At 41.0% G+C, this 17,913-nt stretch overlaps 1 protein-coding gene across 3 annotated transcripts; it reads right to left on the bottom strand.

Moving 5' to 3' along the window:
- Positions 1–7,819: 7,819 nt before the first annotated feature.
- Positions 7,820–17,368, bottom strand: SLC25A29 (solute carrier family 25 member 29). Of its 3 annotated transcripts, XM_082057960.1 has the most exons (4): positions 17,189–17,348; positions 15,524–15,567; positions 10,811–10,894; positions 7,820–10,178 (listed from the first exon to the last, which is right to left on the bottom strand). In XM_082057960.1, the coding sequence occupies exons 1-4, from the start codon at positions 17,220–17,222 to the stop codon at positions 9,435–9,437; spliced, it is 906 nt and encodes a 301-aa protein (XP_081914086.1). In that variant the 5' UTR covers positions 17,223–17,348; the 3' UTR covers positions 7,820–9,434. The 3 variants fall into 3 exon arrangements, with proteins under 3 accessions (XP_081914086.1, XP_081914085.1, XP_081914087.1); XM_082057959.1 differs by lacking the exon at positions 15,524–15,567 and having other exon boundaries at positions 17,189–17,368; XM_082057961.1 differs by lacking the exons at positions 15,524–15,567; positions 17,189–17,348 and adding an exon at positions 13,451–13,469.
- Positions 17,369–17,913: the final 545 nt, after the last annotated feature.

Here is a 17,913-nt window from a genome sequence, read left to right as displayed (position 1 = left end):
TCTCTAAGTTATTTAAGCTTTTGAAGTGTAATTGGCACATCTCATTCATAAAACTTCATGCTGAGTTGATTTCAGAGTTCTCCTTATGGATTTTCAGTGAAGAAATTGCAGACTTCGAGAACAACAGCAGAGTTGACTTTGAAAGCACTGTTGCCAGCCTCCTATCGACAACTTCTCATACAACCAGTTTGAGAGAAAATTCAGGTAAGGGGAGGAGAGTCTGAGGGGTGGGGGAGATGTAGCCAGTGGTTCTAAAGTTGGCAAAAGATGTAAGTGCTTCTACTGCTCATTTGATCTTATATTTCATATTACCTTATCTGGTTCTCCTGCTGTTGAAATGGAAGGAGAGAATTCTGTAGCCATCTTATCTTTCAGATTCAGACCATTTTTTTAAAAGGTTCAACTGACTACAGACTTTTCCAGTTGTGTCTATTTGTGGTCTGCAAGTAGCAGTATGTCCTGGTTTAAATACAAGACAAACTGAACTTAAATACCTATTATTTCTGGAGATGTTTTTTCTTGAAGAGGGTATAAGAGAAGCCCAGGTACAGATTTTAAACGAAGTGAATAAATTATTAGCAAAACAAAGCTGAGAATTCCTTTTTTCCTCTCTGCCAGGACCTCGGCTGACCTTGCACTTGATTTTAGTTTTCTTCTTAAAGAGGTTCACTGTTCAATTGAGGTAGTGAATTTTGCACGTTTTTTTCCCCCCATAGTGGCTACAAATTGTCATTCAACAAAGCCAAATACTAAACAGTCTAACAATGTAGCTTGTCAGCAGTAATGTAGTTTAATAGACTGATGGAAATCCTTTCTCTCTGCGAATTCCACAGGAAGTAAAAAGCAATAGTTAACAGAAATGGCATAGTTACTGAGGCTTTCAAATGTTTGAAGAAAGCTAATTCCTTCAAAGTGATAGATGAAGAGAAATGGCAGTGGCCAGTTTCCACTTGGTCATGCCCTGCTCTAAGGTGCATACATGGTATTTTGTCAGTGCAAACCTTGGAAAAAACTAGGACCAATGCATCTTTCTACTCAGCTAAGATGGACAAACTTGAGGACAGTATATGCTGAGTAGCAGTCTTCAAAATGTGGCTCCTCAATGCCTTTTAATAAATGGAGAAAAACTGGTGTTTTTGTTAGGGTTGCTAGACAAATCAGTCTAGGATGTCGAGTGGTAGCCGCTAGTGGTGTTGGTTGATCTAGTTGTTCTATAGTGATGGCAATTTGGAATAGTAAGTTTTTAATCTGTACGGCACCTTTCTTAAGTCTGTGTTACAATGGCTTGAGGAGGGAAGTAAAGAGTGTTTGTGTCTGCACTAAGCTTTGACTTCAGAAGCTTCAGAATTGTGGATTTCTAGATTGGATGTTGGGTGTAAATTCTGCAGGCAGGAATAAAAATAAAAGTTGGACTTGGGATCAGTACACTTATTCATAGCTGTGTAAATGAAATAGTTAAAAAGTAGCTCATTACTTGGAAAGAGTGAAAAGGTTGCTTGTATCAGTGTGATTTGGCTGTCCCAGGGCAAAAGAATGGGAGAGAGATGTGAGGATGGGGGGTGTGAGACCCTGCTGTAGAACACAACAAGCAGAAACATCTACACAAGAATACATAACGGTGCAAACAAATTAGAGCAGTGTGTGTGCTTGTATTATCATGAGACTTGGTATTCATTTTAATCATATAGCTTGATTTAGTACCAAGTTGCCAAAGGCTAACAGTGTGAAGATGGCTTTACAGCAGTGCTTAAATGCCGCCTGGATGGCTACCGGCTTCATTTTGTAATGTAATTTTGATCAGTGGTCCTTTACTCAGTTGCATTCTTTTTGCCTAAATCAAACCAGCTTAGGTTAGTTTATAAGTTCTCACACTCATCCTATATTATTGAGGCAGTTTTACTTAGAAATTTTTTCAGTCCCTTTGTTTCTCTGAAAATAGTCTGGAGAATATTGAATTTCCTTCTAGAGAAAATACATCTGATTCAGTAGAATTGTTCATGTGAATTTTACAGGCCCTGGCTGCACCTAAAGTAGCAGAAAATCCCTATTTTGCTGCCGGCAAATGAGTATTATAATATTGCTTATAGGAACTGTCTTACACAACTCTAGTTTCAGGGTTTTCTTAAGTCTGATGTCATTTTTTTTTTTTTTCTAAAATAAAAGCTTTAAGATCAGATGCTGGTTGTCCTTCTCTTGCATGTTAAGGTGTGGACGTAATATCCCTCTTGTGAGCTGCTATTCTCACCAGGTTCCTGTGGGAATTGGAAGATCCTTGGAGGTGTTTAAAAGGCATTTAGACAAAGTTCTTAGGGACATGGTTTAGTGCTAGAGTCGGGTTAGATCAGGTACTCGATGATCCTGAGGGTCTCTTCCAACTGAAATGATTCAATGATTCTATCTCCTCAGGAGCAGGCCTGAAGTTCTATAGAAATGTTGGTCAATTTTGAGAGGAAGAGAAAGTGACAGGGTATCTTGTGGGGTCCTTGCAGGACTTTTGGATGCTTCTGTTTGCCACCACTTTTGCATTAAGTATTTTTGTAGGTTTAAGTGTGATTCCTCGCTAGTTGAGCTGATATTAGGTAGTGTCTATGTCAGTGCCTTATTTCAGTCTGTGCAGATACTCTTTAATAGTAGTTTGCCAGGAGGTGGCAGTGAATTACCAGTTTGTGCAGCGTGACCAGCGGACAGAATTGCGAAGTGCCGGGGTGCCCCTGTGAGGTCAGGTGCGTGTAGGGTGTCCTGTGGTGTAGAGTAGACCCTGACAGACTTGAAATCTGCCAGTGTCGAGGAGCAAGTTTCCCACATACCAGTGCAGATGAATAAGAAGTACAACTGCTGAGTTTTGAGAGTCCCAAGTGTACTTGTGCATTCGTAAAAAGCACCAGCAAGGCAATGCAAATAAAGGCTGTAAATGGAAACTGTTGAGTGTGACACGGATCATATATTTTTAGGGGATCCATACATCTGATATTAATATCTTTAAAGACAAATACGGAAATCTTATGACATGTAGTGTTAATGAATGTGCTTTCAACTGTAAGTGGGTATTTTGGTTAGCTAGTTGACAGGGAATTACAGGAGGGATTCCAGTGGTGGGCTACAAAGATGATTAGAGGCTTGGAACAACATTTTTATGAAGAGAGACTAAGAGAACTGGGTCTGTTCAGCCTGGAGAAGAGAAGGCTGAGAGGTGATCGCATAAGTGTTTATAAATATCTGAAGGGTGGATGTCAAGAGGATGGGACCAGACTCTTTTCAGGGGTCCCCAACGATAGGATGAGAGGAAGTGAGCACAGACTGAGGCACAGGAGGTTCCATCTGAATATGAGGAGAAACTTCTTTACTTCGAAGGTGCCAGAGCACTGGAACAGACTGCCCAGAGAGGTTGTGGAGTCTCCTGTGGAGACATTCAAAAACCACCTGAACACATTCCTGTGTGATCTGCTCTGGTGAACCTGCTTTAGCAGGTGGGTGGGACTAGATGATCTCCAGAGGTCCAACCCCAACCACTCTGTGAATCTGTGAAAACACGAATGCTCAAATCGAGCTGTGGCTTCCTCAAAAGTCAAAGGCATTCCAGGCCTTGCTGCTTGACTTAGTGTGTTGCTGCTCATAATGTTTGCAAGGCCATTACAGAAGCTGCAAGGACAGATGTTGTGTCTGAGTCCTGCATTGCTGCTCTTTAGGGAATCAAAGATCTCAAGTAAACTGGTTGGTTCTCTCTCTGGAGGAGGCCCACAGTAAAAGTGTATTTCAGAGGGATGTTGTTTGTGAATAACAGGTACATTTTTGAGATTAATCATAGGAGCAGATAAAGACTGAGTCATAAGATGGACTCCTTGTTAAACAGTGGAAAATCCATGCACAAGAAAGCTTGGTGACTTGGTATGCCTTAATGTACTTCAGCTAAAGCTCATCTCAGCAATCGGTTGCAGGACAGATCTGTAGAAAACCCTGTCTTATTAGTGTTTGGATTTGGGGGCTCATAAAGTCAGGTGTGCTTCAGAGCTGCAAGATGCTTGCTGAGGACCTCACTAACATTGCCAATTGCAATTTTGGCTTGCAGAATTTTTGACTGCCTCATGTGGGGCATCATGCAGCTTGTGTTTTGGCTTATTGTTTAACATATTTATTTTTTCTCAGCAAAACAGAAGATTTGCCCTTTGGACAATAGGATCCTTCGGTCTTCAGTCTTAACTGGTGCTTTGACTGAGCCTCCAATGGATTTATATGAATCCAGTGACTCCCATAGGCTGGAAGGGCATAAAAATGTTTATGGTTTGAAAATGGATTGAGAGAAATAGTACTATGGCAGGCACTGAGGTTTTCTTTTTGTGTGTTTTGTGTGTTTGTTTTTATTCTTTCCTTTTGCATAGGTTAGGGATAGGGGGTTTAATCTCAATTTTTTCCAGAGAATGGTATGAAAGTGTCCAGTCTGAGCTGGCAGGGAAGCAGGTGTCTGCCTGGAGAAAATTCAGGGTAAGAGAGTTTATTTTTACTTCCTTTAATTGCACTTAAAAAGTTTGAACTTTATTACTAGCCTGCTTGAAAATTACAACACCTGTTGCACATTCTTCCTTAAGTGAAAACACATCGGTGCACAGGGAAGACAATATGTGGCCTGCTTGACTGCAGCACTTGAGTATACCTGATCTAGGATGAATCTCTGCGTAAGGCAACTAGATCAGATCCTAGAAAAATAATACTAATTTTCTTTCATATCAACTTTAGCCAAATCAAATTACTCTAGCAACAATTCTTCCTATTTTGATATATTTAGCCGACAGTGCAGACTGTGAGGTGAAGCTTCATTATGATTTTAGTATTTTATCGACTGACACGTGGGTATGGTTGAAATGCTACAACTCTATTTTACTGTTAGTAAAAAAATATGATGAGTTCCTTTTAGTAAGTAAAAGCAGTCATAATAATAGTGAATGAGACGAAGAAGTGATTTAACTGTTAGATGTAAAATTTTATAGACCTGAAGAATGTTTTCTGAACATTAGAACTTGCCTTTCTTTCATTTATATCAATGTATAGGGTATTGTTTTTTCACTACCGACCTTGCTTTTCTTGGTTTCAATTTGTTTCCTGATGAAACCCTTCAGTTTAAAAACATATTCTAGGTCAAATCAGTTAAAACTGATAATAAACTAGGTAGACAAGCTTTTACTGTATATCATATGTATTGTGTGCATATTATGTCACTAATTTTTTTTTTCTGTTAGCAATTACCATTTTTGTGATTAGTGAGGACAACGCTAGTAGAAGAGTTGCAAAACAGTTACACTGGGTGGATAAAAATGGCTGTTTTTCCTCTGCTTTCCTCCCGCACTGCCCATGAACATACATAAATTCCTGAACATTGACAGAGCAGTTTGCTTCCACATGATTTCAAAAAGCCTGTCCCCACTAGTTTTGGCCCAGCAAGTTCTTTGGTTCCCTGCACTCTTGCTGTGCCTCCCAGAGTTGTGTGATCCCTTAGATCCTTCATCTGTCTCCATGGCTGTGGTGTTTGATATGGCACATTGCCTCAGGTAAAATGCTATTTTCTCTGGTTGTTTTTCTGGCAGAAGAGGGGCTTAATTGCACCTTCTGATAATCTAATGGTGTTTAGCGCACTTCTAGGCTTTAGGTTGTTCTTTAACTATCCCCAGATCAAGAGTCTGGCCAACAGCAGCTGTTAACACCTGTTTTCCAGCATAATAATAGTAAATATATTTAATTTTGAAGAGCAAACACATCTCTTTGCTGCAAGGTCAGCTTTTTATACTTGCATCTTAGTAACTTTCCCAGTATGTTGCGTGTCCTGCACCTGCAATGTACAGGTTTTCACCCCTTGAATGTCTTGCTACTTTTGCATGTGAACTGTAAAAAAGCCATTATAACATATGCAGAGAAGAGCAAGAAAGAGAGGACCAAAAAAAAGATACTGTTATGTTACAGTTGTGGATGTGATAAATGAACTGAATTTCACCCCAGTAGTTTTACTATAGTAATTTCTTTAAAACTTGGAAGGTTTGCACCTGGGTAGTTTTTCCCTCTTGTCCTAACTGAGCATATTTGTGGATGCAACTTGTAACACTGGTTTGACCCATCTACCAGCAGGTGGGTCATAAGAAAGAACAGAGCACAGGATAGTGAGTTTTACCTTCTTACTCCCTTCAGTTGTTGAGGTGTTTGTTAATAGAGCATCTCCTGCTTGTGGGAAGGAGGACCTGGGGAGGCAGAATACAGTTCTATTGACTTGGTTAAATTGATTTAAATATAAGAAAATCTAGCAGGAAGGAACTGAATCATGTTTTAAAAGGCTGACACTGTTGTCTAGCTTGATTTAATAGTTGGGAGTTAGTTGCACAGATTTCAAGCAACTGGTATCAGATCAAGTTGAGAGCTGGTTTTGACCCTCCTCTTGGGCTTGTTGAGTAACCTCCAGTGTCTGCTACTGATTAGTTAAGTTCCAGATGGATGAATTTCTGGACAGAATGTTTCAGTAAATACTGCAAGTAAAACATTGTGTAGACCTTTCTGTTTTGTTCATGTAGCTGCCTTTTAGGGAGACACTGTTTGCTTATTCCAAATATTTGTTTCTGTGTCATAGTTCAATGTTGTTGCTCCTGCTGAGAGAACACAAGGTACTTGACTGGAACTGCCCCTGGTCATGGTTGGTTGAAGTGGTGGCTTTTCCCTTTTCTGATCTAGCAAACTGTTGCTTGACAGGTTTTCTTTTGGATCAGTTAGTGGAGCCAGAACCTGAAGCAACCTCTCATCAGCAAGGAGAGCTCTTTTTCATAGGTTATAACACTCCTAGAATAGTTTGGGTGGAAGGGACCTTCAGAGCTCATCTAGTCCAACCCCCCTGCAATGAGCCGAGACATCTTCAACCAGATCAGATTGCTCAGAGCCCTGTCCAGCCTGGCCTTGAATGTTTCCAGGCATGGGGTATCTACCAGCTCTCTGGGCAAGTTTTTAATATATTTTATTACCCTCATTGTAAAAAATTTCTTCCTGGTGTCCAGCCTGAATCTCCCCTCTTCTAGTTAAAAATCATTACCCCTTGTCCTATCAGAACAGGCCCTGCTAAAAAGTCTGTCCCCATCTTTCTTATAGGCTACTTCCTTTCAAGGACCAAAAGGCTGCTTCAAGGTCTCCCCAGAGCCTTCTCTTCTCCAGGCTCAACAACCCCACCTTTCTCAGCCAGTCGTTATAGGAGAGGTGTTCTCTTGCTCTGATCATCCTGGATTTCCTGCATGGCATTTTATTTGGAATATTGATGCTCTCTGTGGCCTAGTTGTGCTGTCTAAAGCCAAAAAATTGCAACCTACAAAGCTTTTTTTGTTAAACTCTTGCATCTTAGAGCCAAGCATTCCTCTGACTGAGGTACGAACAGTGCTGTTGGCAGACCTGGTACTTGATCCTGATGTGACTCTGCAGGGACCCTACACTTGTCTTCTGCAGTTTTGCAGCCTTGGTGCTGCTCGGCACTGCTTAAACCAAACATGCAGAATAGGAAGGGTCCAAGCACTGTGTCGGCTCTTTGGTTCTAAAAGCAGGATTGTTCTCTTAGTAGCTATAATACCTCCAACTGAGGCTCTTAGTGAAAAGATCAGTTTCAAGAACCAAGCTCAGACAACTTCCCTTCTTTGCTTCAACGAATTGATGCGCTCTGAGCCAGAGCAAGGCGCTGTCCTTCCTGGTGTGCGTGAAAGGCAGGTGGGGAACAAGTGTCTCCAGGCAAGAGCCAGAAACCCCACCCTCTTGCGCAGTTGATTTAACAGCATCCGAGTAAAATACAAGAAACTTGAAAGAACCAAAGTAAAAATTTTTTTAAAATTTATTCCCTCAATTTTATATACAATAATTACAGACTACTGTACAAAGGTGTAAATGGTCTTTGCTGTGAGTTGTGCATTTGCAGCTTAGTAGACAGATTTAACATTCAATTTGAATCTCAGTGCAAGTAGGCAGCAAAACATCCAACATACCTCCAAGGTATAAAAAGACATACCAGTTTTAAAGGTTTCTCCAGCATATTTTGTTGCAGTGCAAAATGCTATGAAATAAGGGTTTTTTTAGAAAATTCATATAAATTAAACACATATTGCACTTGTCCCAACCAAGTGTAACAACTTGTACTTAATTAGTTCGATATGTTTTAGAACATCCTCACACACATGCACTCCTTCCTCCTGCCTATGCGTGCCAAATATGTGTAGCTCATGTTCCAAATCTTCAATAACTGTTTAGAACTCTTTGACTAATGCAATCTCTCTTGAACAGACTGCTAAAAAAAAAATCACAATGGACTAATGTAACTAGAAAATTCTCCAAAACCCTTTTCAGTCATCTTTTCAGTCATCTTTCCAGTAGCACTGTAACTAAATACATAAAAATCAATTTTGTATAAATTCATAATGCAAGCATATTGAACACCAGCCATTTCAGACACTTACACCGCTACTGTCCGGAAAGGAATGAAACCTCCAGTTCTAAACATGTACATATTTCTATAGTACTTCAAGCTGCTAAGCTAACTTTGTACCCACAAACATTTTGTGCAATACCACAGGTAGGACTTGACTTCTGTACATTACTGGCTTCTATGGGGCATGTTGAGGGAAGTGGCACAACATTGTATTAACTTCAGAGAACAAAGTCTACTTTGGCTGAATCCAGTCAATACAACCCATGTACCCACCTAACGAGAAACAGAGGAGAAGGCAAGTAACAGCTGTTTCACTAGATTTGATTTTCCTTAAATCCTTACAAACATTGAGATCTAAAGGAAAGTCTGTGCTTAAGATATTTATTCCAAGCTGAAAGGGAGGTAGCTTAGGAACAAGTCATTGTTCATACTGGTCTGCTAAAAAAAAAAAAAAAATAATTAAAAAATTGTTACTTAAACCACTGACATATAAAAGCAGAGGAAAAGTAAAACACATGGCTAGCTGAATGCTAGTCCATGCCTCAAACAGTTCAGGGTTACCTGCAAATGACTCCAACAATTAATGTCCTCCCCCTACTTCACCTTAAAGGACTATACTTACTCCTGTTACATGCAAAAAGAGCATTTCTTTTCTGAAAATATTTCTGCATTCATCTTAGTCATTCAGAACACGAATGGAAGACAACCTGATTTCTGATACTATGACATTCTCCAGATCCTTTTCTGGAGCTGCAACAGTAGCTGTACAGTACTTGCTAAAGGCAGGTCCCCATCTTACTTGGATACTACTAGATATGAAGTCCTTAGTAAGGCAATATGCTGTTTATACAAGTAATGAGATGAAATCCTAATTTGACATATTTAGGAATTCTTTATACAGATAACACATATTTACATCTCTTGTGTGAGTCAAATGTTTACATTAAAAAAAAAAAAACCAACCCAGCCAGCCAGGCTTTGGATCAGGAGAACAAACAGCGAGGGTTCACAAACTGGAAGGCTGCTGGATTACTGGACCCGGTTCACATCCACGAAGGTTGTCATCTGGCCTCATATACATTAGGAAGACAGTGACAGTAGCAAAGGTAGCTGCGTTGACAGGAAAAGCCCGGAGAAGTGTAGAAGTAAGACCTCTTGTGAACACCCTCCAGCCTTCTTCATGGTAACTCTTCTGGACACAGTCCAAAATGCCATTGTATTGTGTAACGCCTCCGACTCCATCAGCCTGGAGCCGGGATTTGATCACATCCATGGGATAGGTTGAGAGCCAGGACACAATTCCCGACACCCCTCCAGAAAACAGCAGTTTGGGAATAACATAACTGTCTTCAGCTTCACAGCCTAAATACCTGGTCATGCAGTCATAGGTCAGGAAGTAAAAGCCAAAGCTTGGAGTCTCTCTTATGAACGTAGAGACCATGCCCCGGTTGATACCCCTCAGCCCTTCCTTTTGATAGATTTTGATCAAACAATCCAGGGAATTTTTGTAGTTCTTCATTTTTTGTTTGTATTCACCTGTTCCCTGAAGCTGCATTCTTGTCTTTGCCAGCTCCATGGGACAGCAGATGATGCACTGGATGGCCCCGGCCGCGGACCCTGCAAGGAACTGGTTCAGAGGAGTGTCTTTGCCAAGAGCACGAAGTGTGTTTCCTTGCACACCGAACACAAGGGCGTTAATGAAGGTAAGTCCCATCATTGGTGACCCAATACCTTTATAGAGTCCAAAAGCCTAATGGAAGAAGGAAAGAAGGAAAAACTCTTTTTAACATTGGTGTGGATAACCTCCTGAAACTCTGCAGAACGTGGCCTTTCTGGCTCTTTCTAACAGTGGCCAGAGGATCAGTACCATCTTGCTTTGTAATAATAATTTCATTGCTGCCTAGGACACAAACATCAAAACATTTCTAGCAGTATAAATATATAGTTGAACACATCCAGAAAATAATTTTAGTCCATCCAGAGAGAAGTTTCATGGTAAATTTTACACTTTATTTTTTAAGTAGCTAAAAGCCTAAACCTTTTAGCTATGGTCTTAAAGCTTCAGCAGAAAAAAAGCTTCATCAATTTCTTCACTCATTGCTCAGATTGATTAGATTCTCAGAAAATTAGCTATTCAAGTAACTCATTATCTTATTTGAAAAGTTAACTTCAAAATATCAACTTCCAGTTTAATGATCTTCTTCACAAAGTTTCTGGCAAACTTCTGACTACAAGATCTGCCCTGTGGTCAGGTGAGGTTCAGAACATGCTTATCTCTTGACCTTCAATATTTGTACTTTTTTTTTTTTTTTTAAAAGAACCTCCTTCTGATACAAAATACATGAAGATACAAAATATGCAAAGTGTTAATTTTGTACTTACAGATTCTTGCTTTATGATGGACTGAAAGCAATGGAAGGTCCCACGGTAGAGAGGTTTCTCTACATTTTGAACTTGGAGACGAACCTATAAAAAGTTGTATGAGATACTGATTTGTATGTCAAGAGCAGCCTAATTTGTAAACTTTAATCTTGTGCATATACAGAGATAATATATTATATATGCAAGAGCACAGGCTGGACGCTGCAATGCCATATGTGGCAAAATAACTTGAAAATATTCTAAGTGTTTCAAATTAACTTTTGGGGTGAAGACATGAAGGAAGGAGGATTATTAACAACTTGTGACTATTAGAAAAACATTATGTGGAAGTACAACAGGGTACACTATTATCTAGAATTTCAGATTGGAGTTTTCCAGTACTGGCTACAATAAGTACTTTCTTTAGCTGCCAGGAATATTTCTGTTCACACTAAGGAATATCTGTACAAACCAAATAGAATTTCATCAAACAATATTTACAAATCAAGCATGAAATAAGGCTAATTGTAAAAGGATGGAAAAGTTCAACACCACCACCCATAGAGTTCCAGACTTGGGGTGCTTCACTGAGATCTGATTTCTTTTCAGAGGGTAGCTGGGAAGAGATTAAGACATCTTTCTTTGCATAAGGACAGAATAAAAAGCTACTTGTCCTTTTACATTTTAGTCTGTTTGTTTTTTTTTACTTGATAAATGCAAACAATTTATGAGGGTGTGGCTGTTTCAAACTTTAATGTTAGTAATCAGTTAACTTTTCCAAAATTGAAACAGTATGTTCTGCTGGACAGATAGAAGCTGTTGTAACTGTTGAGATCAGGAGACAGGCCAGTTTCCCACATGTTTTTTAACATTTAAGGGGAAAGTCCAATCCGTTTTCTCCTGCTGCTTTGTTCTCAACATATTTCAAACAAAACAAAAAAGCCTCATAAGCTACCTAGTTTGTGCAAAACCCCACACTGCAATGAACTCAATAAATAGGTTTCACTGCATTGGAAAAGTCAGAAATCTGTCTCTGATCTCCAGCATGGAGGGCTCTAATGTTCCTGAGAAAAGATGCTTATCAACCATTTAATGCTGCTGCTACAACTCCAGGGCAAAAACTTCAAGACTCTTATTCTGAACAAAAGATTATCAGGTGTATGCAAGAGATTCCTGACTGTAAATCTTTTTATCCCTGTTTGCCTAAAGTAATAATAAACACCACCATAACAATGAAAGACCCATAAGGTGATGTGAGTCTAGGAAAGGATTTAGGGATATGGTTTGTCAAAACTTTATATTCAGGTTAGCTTTCTTTGAGGCGAAAATTATTTACATGTTCAGTATTGTTTTTATATTTCTATAACATGTAATTTTATGTCTGTAAATCAAAACTGAAGTTTTCAGTCTTTTTGGTGTACACATCAGTGTATGCTGGCCAGAAGGGGAAGCTGAGACCACCTCAGTTTTTCCAAGATGGAAGAGGGTTTTAAAACTTCTTAGACTTAAAAGTAGGCTTACAGTAGGATTCAAAGAAAATAAATCCCCTCTTACTCAAAATGCTGTTTGGGGGTCAGGCAGATTGTCATAAGTGCCCAAGCAGCAGACCCACAAGCAAAGTCATAAATCTTGACAAGCTGTCAGAATTGCACAAAATGAAGCTTTAACTCCATTTATAACTTACTGATATTGTTTCAAACCCTGTCTGTGAAGTGAGGGGACTTCCACATGTTTGGCCTTTGGGAGAACTGCAGCTCAGGAACCCTCTTTAACTTTTCTATATGCTTGTCTTTAGTAGCTCGGAATTAGTCATATTCTGTATATAGGTTGAATTTCCTAGTGGCATACAGCTCCCACTACTTTTGTCTAAATAATTCATGAAATACTGACCAATAAAGCTTTGTTATAAGATGAAATATTTAGAGTGTACTGATGCTCCAGGTCTAAGAATGAAAACCAGCTCTTTCATTTAAGTACAGCAATGACTGCATAGGGGTACCCATATTAGCAAACTGCCAGGTAAGGCAATGAATGCATATGAAACCTTATTTCATGAGTATTAATGCCATATTCAACAAGCTCTTTAGTGTGTATAACAATAGGACGGATGAATCATGTGCAAAGTTTAATCTTCTGTTCTGTTCATTGCCCAATTCTTGCTTCCTTCTTACTTGAAACCACTGTTACTAAGGTTTTAAGTCCAATAGTAACACACTGTAATTTTATATCACTAAGGACTAGTATAATGGTACTCAAGACGAAGCAAAAAAAATACAAACCACCACACCCCCAAAACAGTCCAAGCATTTAATAATGTGCAAAATACGTGATTTGAAAGTGTTTGGGCAACGAAAATGCTCTCCAAGTATATGTAGTGGGTAAGATCTCAACAACAGTGTGCCTCTGATTGAGTTTCAGAGTCACTGTGTGTGGAAGTGCATACAGCCAGAAATACGTACCAAAAAGAAGGTTCAGAATAAGACTTTACATTAAAAAATAAAAGTGATATTTAAACCCCACTCCCTCCATGCTATAGCTATAGAAGAGGGACACATCAGTTTAAAAACTAAAAAGGGAAAAAGCTTCATAAGTCTTTTAGATCTTTATTTGAACTAATACATTTGGGAATAAATTAAAACTGAGAGAAACAGAAGTGTTCACCTGGGCTATACTTACTAGGTAACTCTCCCGTGATGAGGCTTATCTGTCATCTACAACAAAGTAACACTTTTGCTGTTAATGAAGACAGCCCCTAGCTCAGAAAGTAAAGGCAGTTAAAAGCAAAAAAGCAACTTTATACATTACATCAACAAACCAGGGATAAGGAGTTTGCCACTTCTGAGATCAGCTCAGTTGTGGGTTTCGCAGGGTGACTGCACCGGCTTAACCTCTCCCTGTGTGTCCCACCATCCCCCTCCCCGCTTTGTGAAACATGGTCACTGGCCAAAAAAAAAAAAGAGCTTAAAAGACAAGACAGAAGTAAAATTCTGGCTTATCTAAGCAGCTTTCCCATTGTTCAGTTATGTTAGAATCATACAGTCTAAGGTGACTACCAGATAGCCCTTTAAACTCTGCAGAACTATAAAAAATGATTCATTCTTAACACATATACACACACAAGTTATGCATTTTTTAAAGTCTGGTTATAGTGTTAGTTTTCCCACATATGGTGGTGACTATGCTAGCTATAACACAAGCGTTGGTGTTTTCTCTAAAAAAAAAAAAAAAATAAATAGATAAATGTTTATAATATGTTCTAATAAGTATGAAATCATAGTGTGCCACAATGGATTTCATAAAACACTTCAAGTCATCTGCAAAGAAATTAGTTTCTTCCATTGTAAAGCAAGACCTTTTTTCTAAAGCAAACACATCTATTTTGTATTAATACATCTGCTAGAACCAGCCTGGGAGCCCCAGTTTTACAGACACTTAAATGTTTAGTTTCATGCAATAGAAGCTGTTTTACTTTAAAACAAATGAAAAATAACCAAACCCCATGTGTTTAACTTTAATCTGAGGATAGAATTTTAGCAGTTTTGCTGGCTTCAGTGAAATGACCCATCACCTTAATTTAAGCACGTAAAATTTGGCAGGATGGGGTTGAGAGAAAAAGACAGCTGGCCCTGTATCACCATAAAAAAATGCAAGCCTGATTAATACCATTCCTGAAAATATATACTAGAATTCAACCCAATTACTTTAACAGCCAAATTTACCATACTCTGAAAAACATACGTATAGTTTTTACTATTTGAGCAGCTTGCACTTGACTGGCAAGGACTAATATCCACTAGCTAAGAAAATCCGTACTGAATTAACCATGTGCTAGAATACAGGATATGGTGATTATTTCAGTAACACTATTAGGCCTTTGCGTATTTAAACTCAGCAAAGTAAAGGTATTCCAAATATAGCTGTAGCGGATGGCGTGCTGTCTGCTGCAGTCAAGTGATCTGGTGTATCAGTTTAGCAGGGAATATTTTGGCATCCCTCCTTCTTTCAGTGCAAAACTTTGGATAAGGCTGTCAAAAAGTGACTAAAGATGCCATTCCAGTCTGAAAAGTGGGCTTGGACCTGTGGGAGTCCTGGCTGAAGTGCCCCCAGGAGATTTCAAATCTCATCTTTGAACAGGTCTTAGCTACCCTTAGTATGCATAATACATGTAGCTAAGCTACTATCAGAAAATCAATTTGAACTCAAAGTTATAGAAATACATAATAATACTTAAAGGGAGGAAAAAGGCCCCAGACAAGCTTTGTGCTGTGGATTTTTATCCACTTACACTCTTTGGCTACTGTGACAAATTAATGCTTGAGGAGTAAGTAGCAGAGCTCGAGGGAGAAACAAAAAGCAAATTTTCAACCCAGTAGCAAAGTAGTTTTGAGTTCCAAATGCAGGGAGAGGCAGTTTTAGCAGTTAGCGATGAACACTGCAGAGAAGCAAGCTACGGCCAAAATTATTAAATTTTCAAATACAGCATTGTTACTGCACTGAAGAACTTGTGGTTTACGCCAACATTTGTCATGTTACTGGGTTGAATCATACATACAAATCATTTTTCACTTCTGAAGAGCTGGAGACTGTAAATCTATAAACCATTCTTGAGGAGGCTTGCTCCAAACTCTCCAGCACAGATTTATGCTCCTACAGCATTTGGGGATTTTTTTTCCTCCCCTACTCCTTGGTAAAACTTTGAGTTTTAGAGACAAAGTTATTTCATCATCAACCCACCTTAACAGTGTCAAATGGGTGTCCTACCAGCACTCCAGCTGCACCTGAAACCAAACAAATGCCGTGGTTATGACTCAGTTTTTCTTCCTGGGTCTGGTGTTATTGTAGCCCCAACAGGACCACCAGCCTGAGGTATAAGTGTACAACATCACTGGCAGGTCAGGGACAGAGCATTCCTACCAAGCCAGACGATAAGAGATCTACAGTTCAGTCCTTCAGGCCAGTACTAGCTGCCTTTACGCTCCTGAAGCTTGTGAGCCCCAGGCAGGGGTTGACTACAGAGCATGCCACATCATAAGGGAAGTTCAGCAGTGATTCCTGGCCCCACCCGGAGGCAATTCCAGCCTGCAGAAATTGCAGATTTCATCTGAAGAAAAATATTTAATGTACATGCCACTCTGAGGAGGCATAGAAAACCTGGAAGCTTCTCTAAAATCCCCACACTCTGCCCGTAGCCTTTCCAGATGTGATGGTAGCACCTGTGGAAGGACCATGCAACTCTTGCTTTATTCTAGCATTGAAGGACTTGTTAGGAGTTACATGCTAGACCTATTAGTTACATTGCCTAATCTGAATACATGCATTTTACACTGAAAAAGACAACTACTGGCTGAAGCAAGGGATCCTTTAGCTCTCTACTTGTGTGAACCAAATCTGGAGGTTCAATCCATTTATGACCTTCTCACATTGGCAGAAAGATAATGTCCCTCCCTCTCTCTAAGAAGATGTGGCAAGAAATACAATGGCCACTCTAGGATGGAGGAGTCCAGGTTGGTCAAGGTCACCACAACAGCAAGATAGCCCAAGTCACAAAAATAGCTGTGTGCACTCTGTTCAGCGTGGAAAGACCAGTGGGACAACTGACCATGCAGGATCCCTGGAAAGGCAAGGATCACTAGGATGAAGTCAGAAAAGCTGAAAAGAAAAAAATATCTCTGCCAGCTTGGCAAGGAAAACAGCAAACACAAACAACTGAAAAGCCCTGAGAATAAATCTCCTGAACCCAATTAACAACCGCTAAAAATAGAAGAAGGAAGGCTGTAAGCAGATGCACAGGGAAGAGCAAGGCAAGCATACGTATTCTCTCCTCCTCTTCACGTTAAACATCTGCACTATTCATATTTGCAGGTCAGAGGGGTTCCTGAGCCTGCTGCCGCCCGCTTGCTGACACCGGGAGAGCTCCCTTCCCGCCGGCCGCTGCTTCCAGCCCTTTCGGGCAAACCCGCCGCTGCGGCACCGCCACGGGCAGGGCCAGCCCGCACCCCCGGGAAATCCCCGAGTCCTCCCGCTGCCTGCCCCCTCCCGCCACCCGCTCCGGGCTCGGCGCCGCGGCCCTTCCCATCGCACCCCCTTGCCCAGAGCAGTTCTTCTCTCACAAAATAAAAGCGGTGCGCCCAGCTCTCCCTTCCACCCCGGTTTTTCTTCCTCTTTTCCCCCCTCTCCCTTTTTTTCCGCTTTAATTTTTTTTTTCTATTTCCCCCTCACTTTTCCCCTCCCTTTTCTTTTTTCTTCCCCCTTTTCTTTTTCTCATTTCCTCTCCTTTTGCATTTTCATTTTACGCCCCTTCCCACCCTTTTATCCCCCCTTTTCCCTCTATTTTTCTCCCCCACCCCCATTTTTATTTATTTTTTTTTTTTTTTTTCCCGCAGCTCCCCTTCTCCTCACCGCCGACGCATCCCGCGAGGAAATCCAGAGCCATGCTGGCACCCTCCGCTCCCGGCGGGCCCAGCCCTTGCGCGATGCCGCTCCGCGCACTGCCGCGCCCGCCTCGCCGGCCGCCCTTTCTGCCGGACTGGGGCCGGGCCGCGCCTCCGAAGGGGCGGGCTGCGGGACAACTCCCCCCAGGCGCCCGCAGCCACTGGCGGCCTCGCCGGGGCGGCTCTGAGCAAAGGGCGGGACGAGGATGGGACTACCGGGGATGGGGGGGCGGAGTCCCCTCTCCCCTCTCCTTCTCCCCTCTTCCTCTCCCCTTTCTCTCCCCCTCCCCAACCGTTCCCTTCGCAGCTGCATCTGAAAAATTTAACCATTGCAATACCCTAAGTAATGAGAGAAAGAAAATTTGGAGTTTGCGGAGGTGGTGATTACGTGGCGCAGGGGATCCCTCCTCTGCAGAGCATCGATTGCCCAAGCGTGGTTTCGGGTGGTTCAGGGAGGCTGTGGAGGGGTATCTTGCTTTCTGGGTGAACTGCCCTTGTGAGGACTTTGGAGGGGGTGCCCCCTTTTTATAGGGGTTCAAGGCCTGTAACACCTCTCCTATGAAGAGAGGCTGAGTTGGGGTTGCTCAGCCTGGAGAAGGGAAGGCTTGTTGTGGCCTTTGAATGTATAAACAGGGTCTATGAAGACTGAGAGAAACCTTTTACCGGGGACTGTAGTGACAGAACAAGGGGTAA

Source organism: Streptopelia decaocto (assembly GCF_964273445.1).
Source record: "Streptopelia decaocto genome assembly, chromosome: 7".
In the NCBI taxonomy this organism is placed as follows: domain Eukaryota; kingdom Metazoa; phylum Chordata; class Aves; order Columbiformes; family Columbidae; genus Streptopelia; species Streptopelia decaocto.
This window is presented reverse-complemented; position numbering and strand designations above follow the sequence as displayed.

Excerpts from the sequence above, each read along its gene's own strand:
- SLC25A29 (XM_082057960.1), bottom strand. The coding sequence starts at position 17,222 with ATGGCTCTGGATTTCCTCGCGGGATGCGTCGGCG. Across the intron at positions 10,895-15,523 it reads ACCCATTTGACACTGTTAAG|GTTCGTCTCCAAGTTCAAAA; the intron begins GTGGGTTGATGA and ends AACTTTTTATAG. Across the intron at positions 10,179-10,810 it reads CCATCATAAAGCAAGAATCT|GCTTTTGGACTCTATAAAGG; the intron begins GTAAGTACAAAA and ends TTCTTCCATTAG.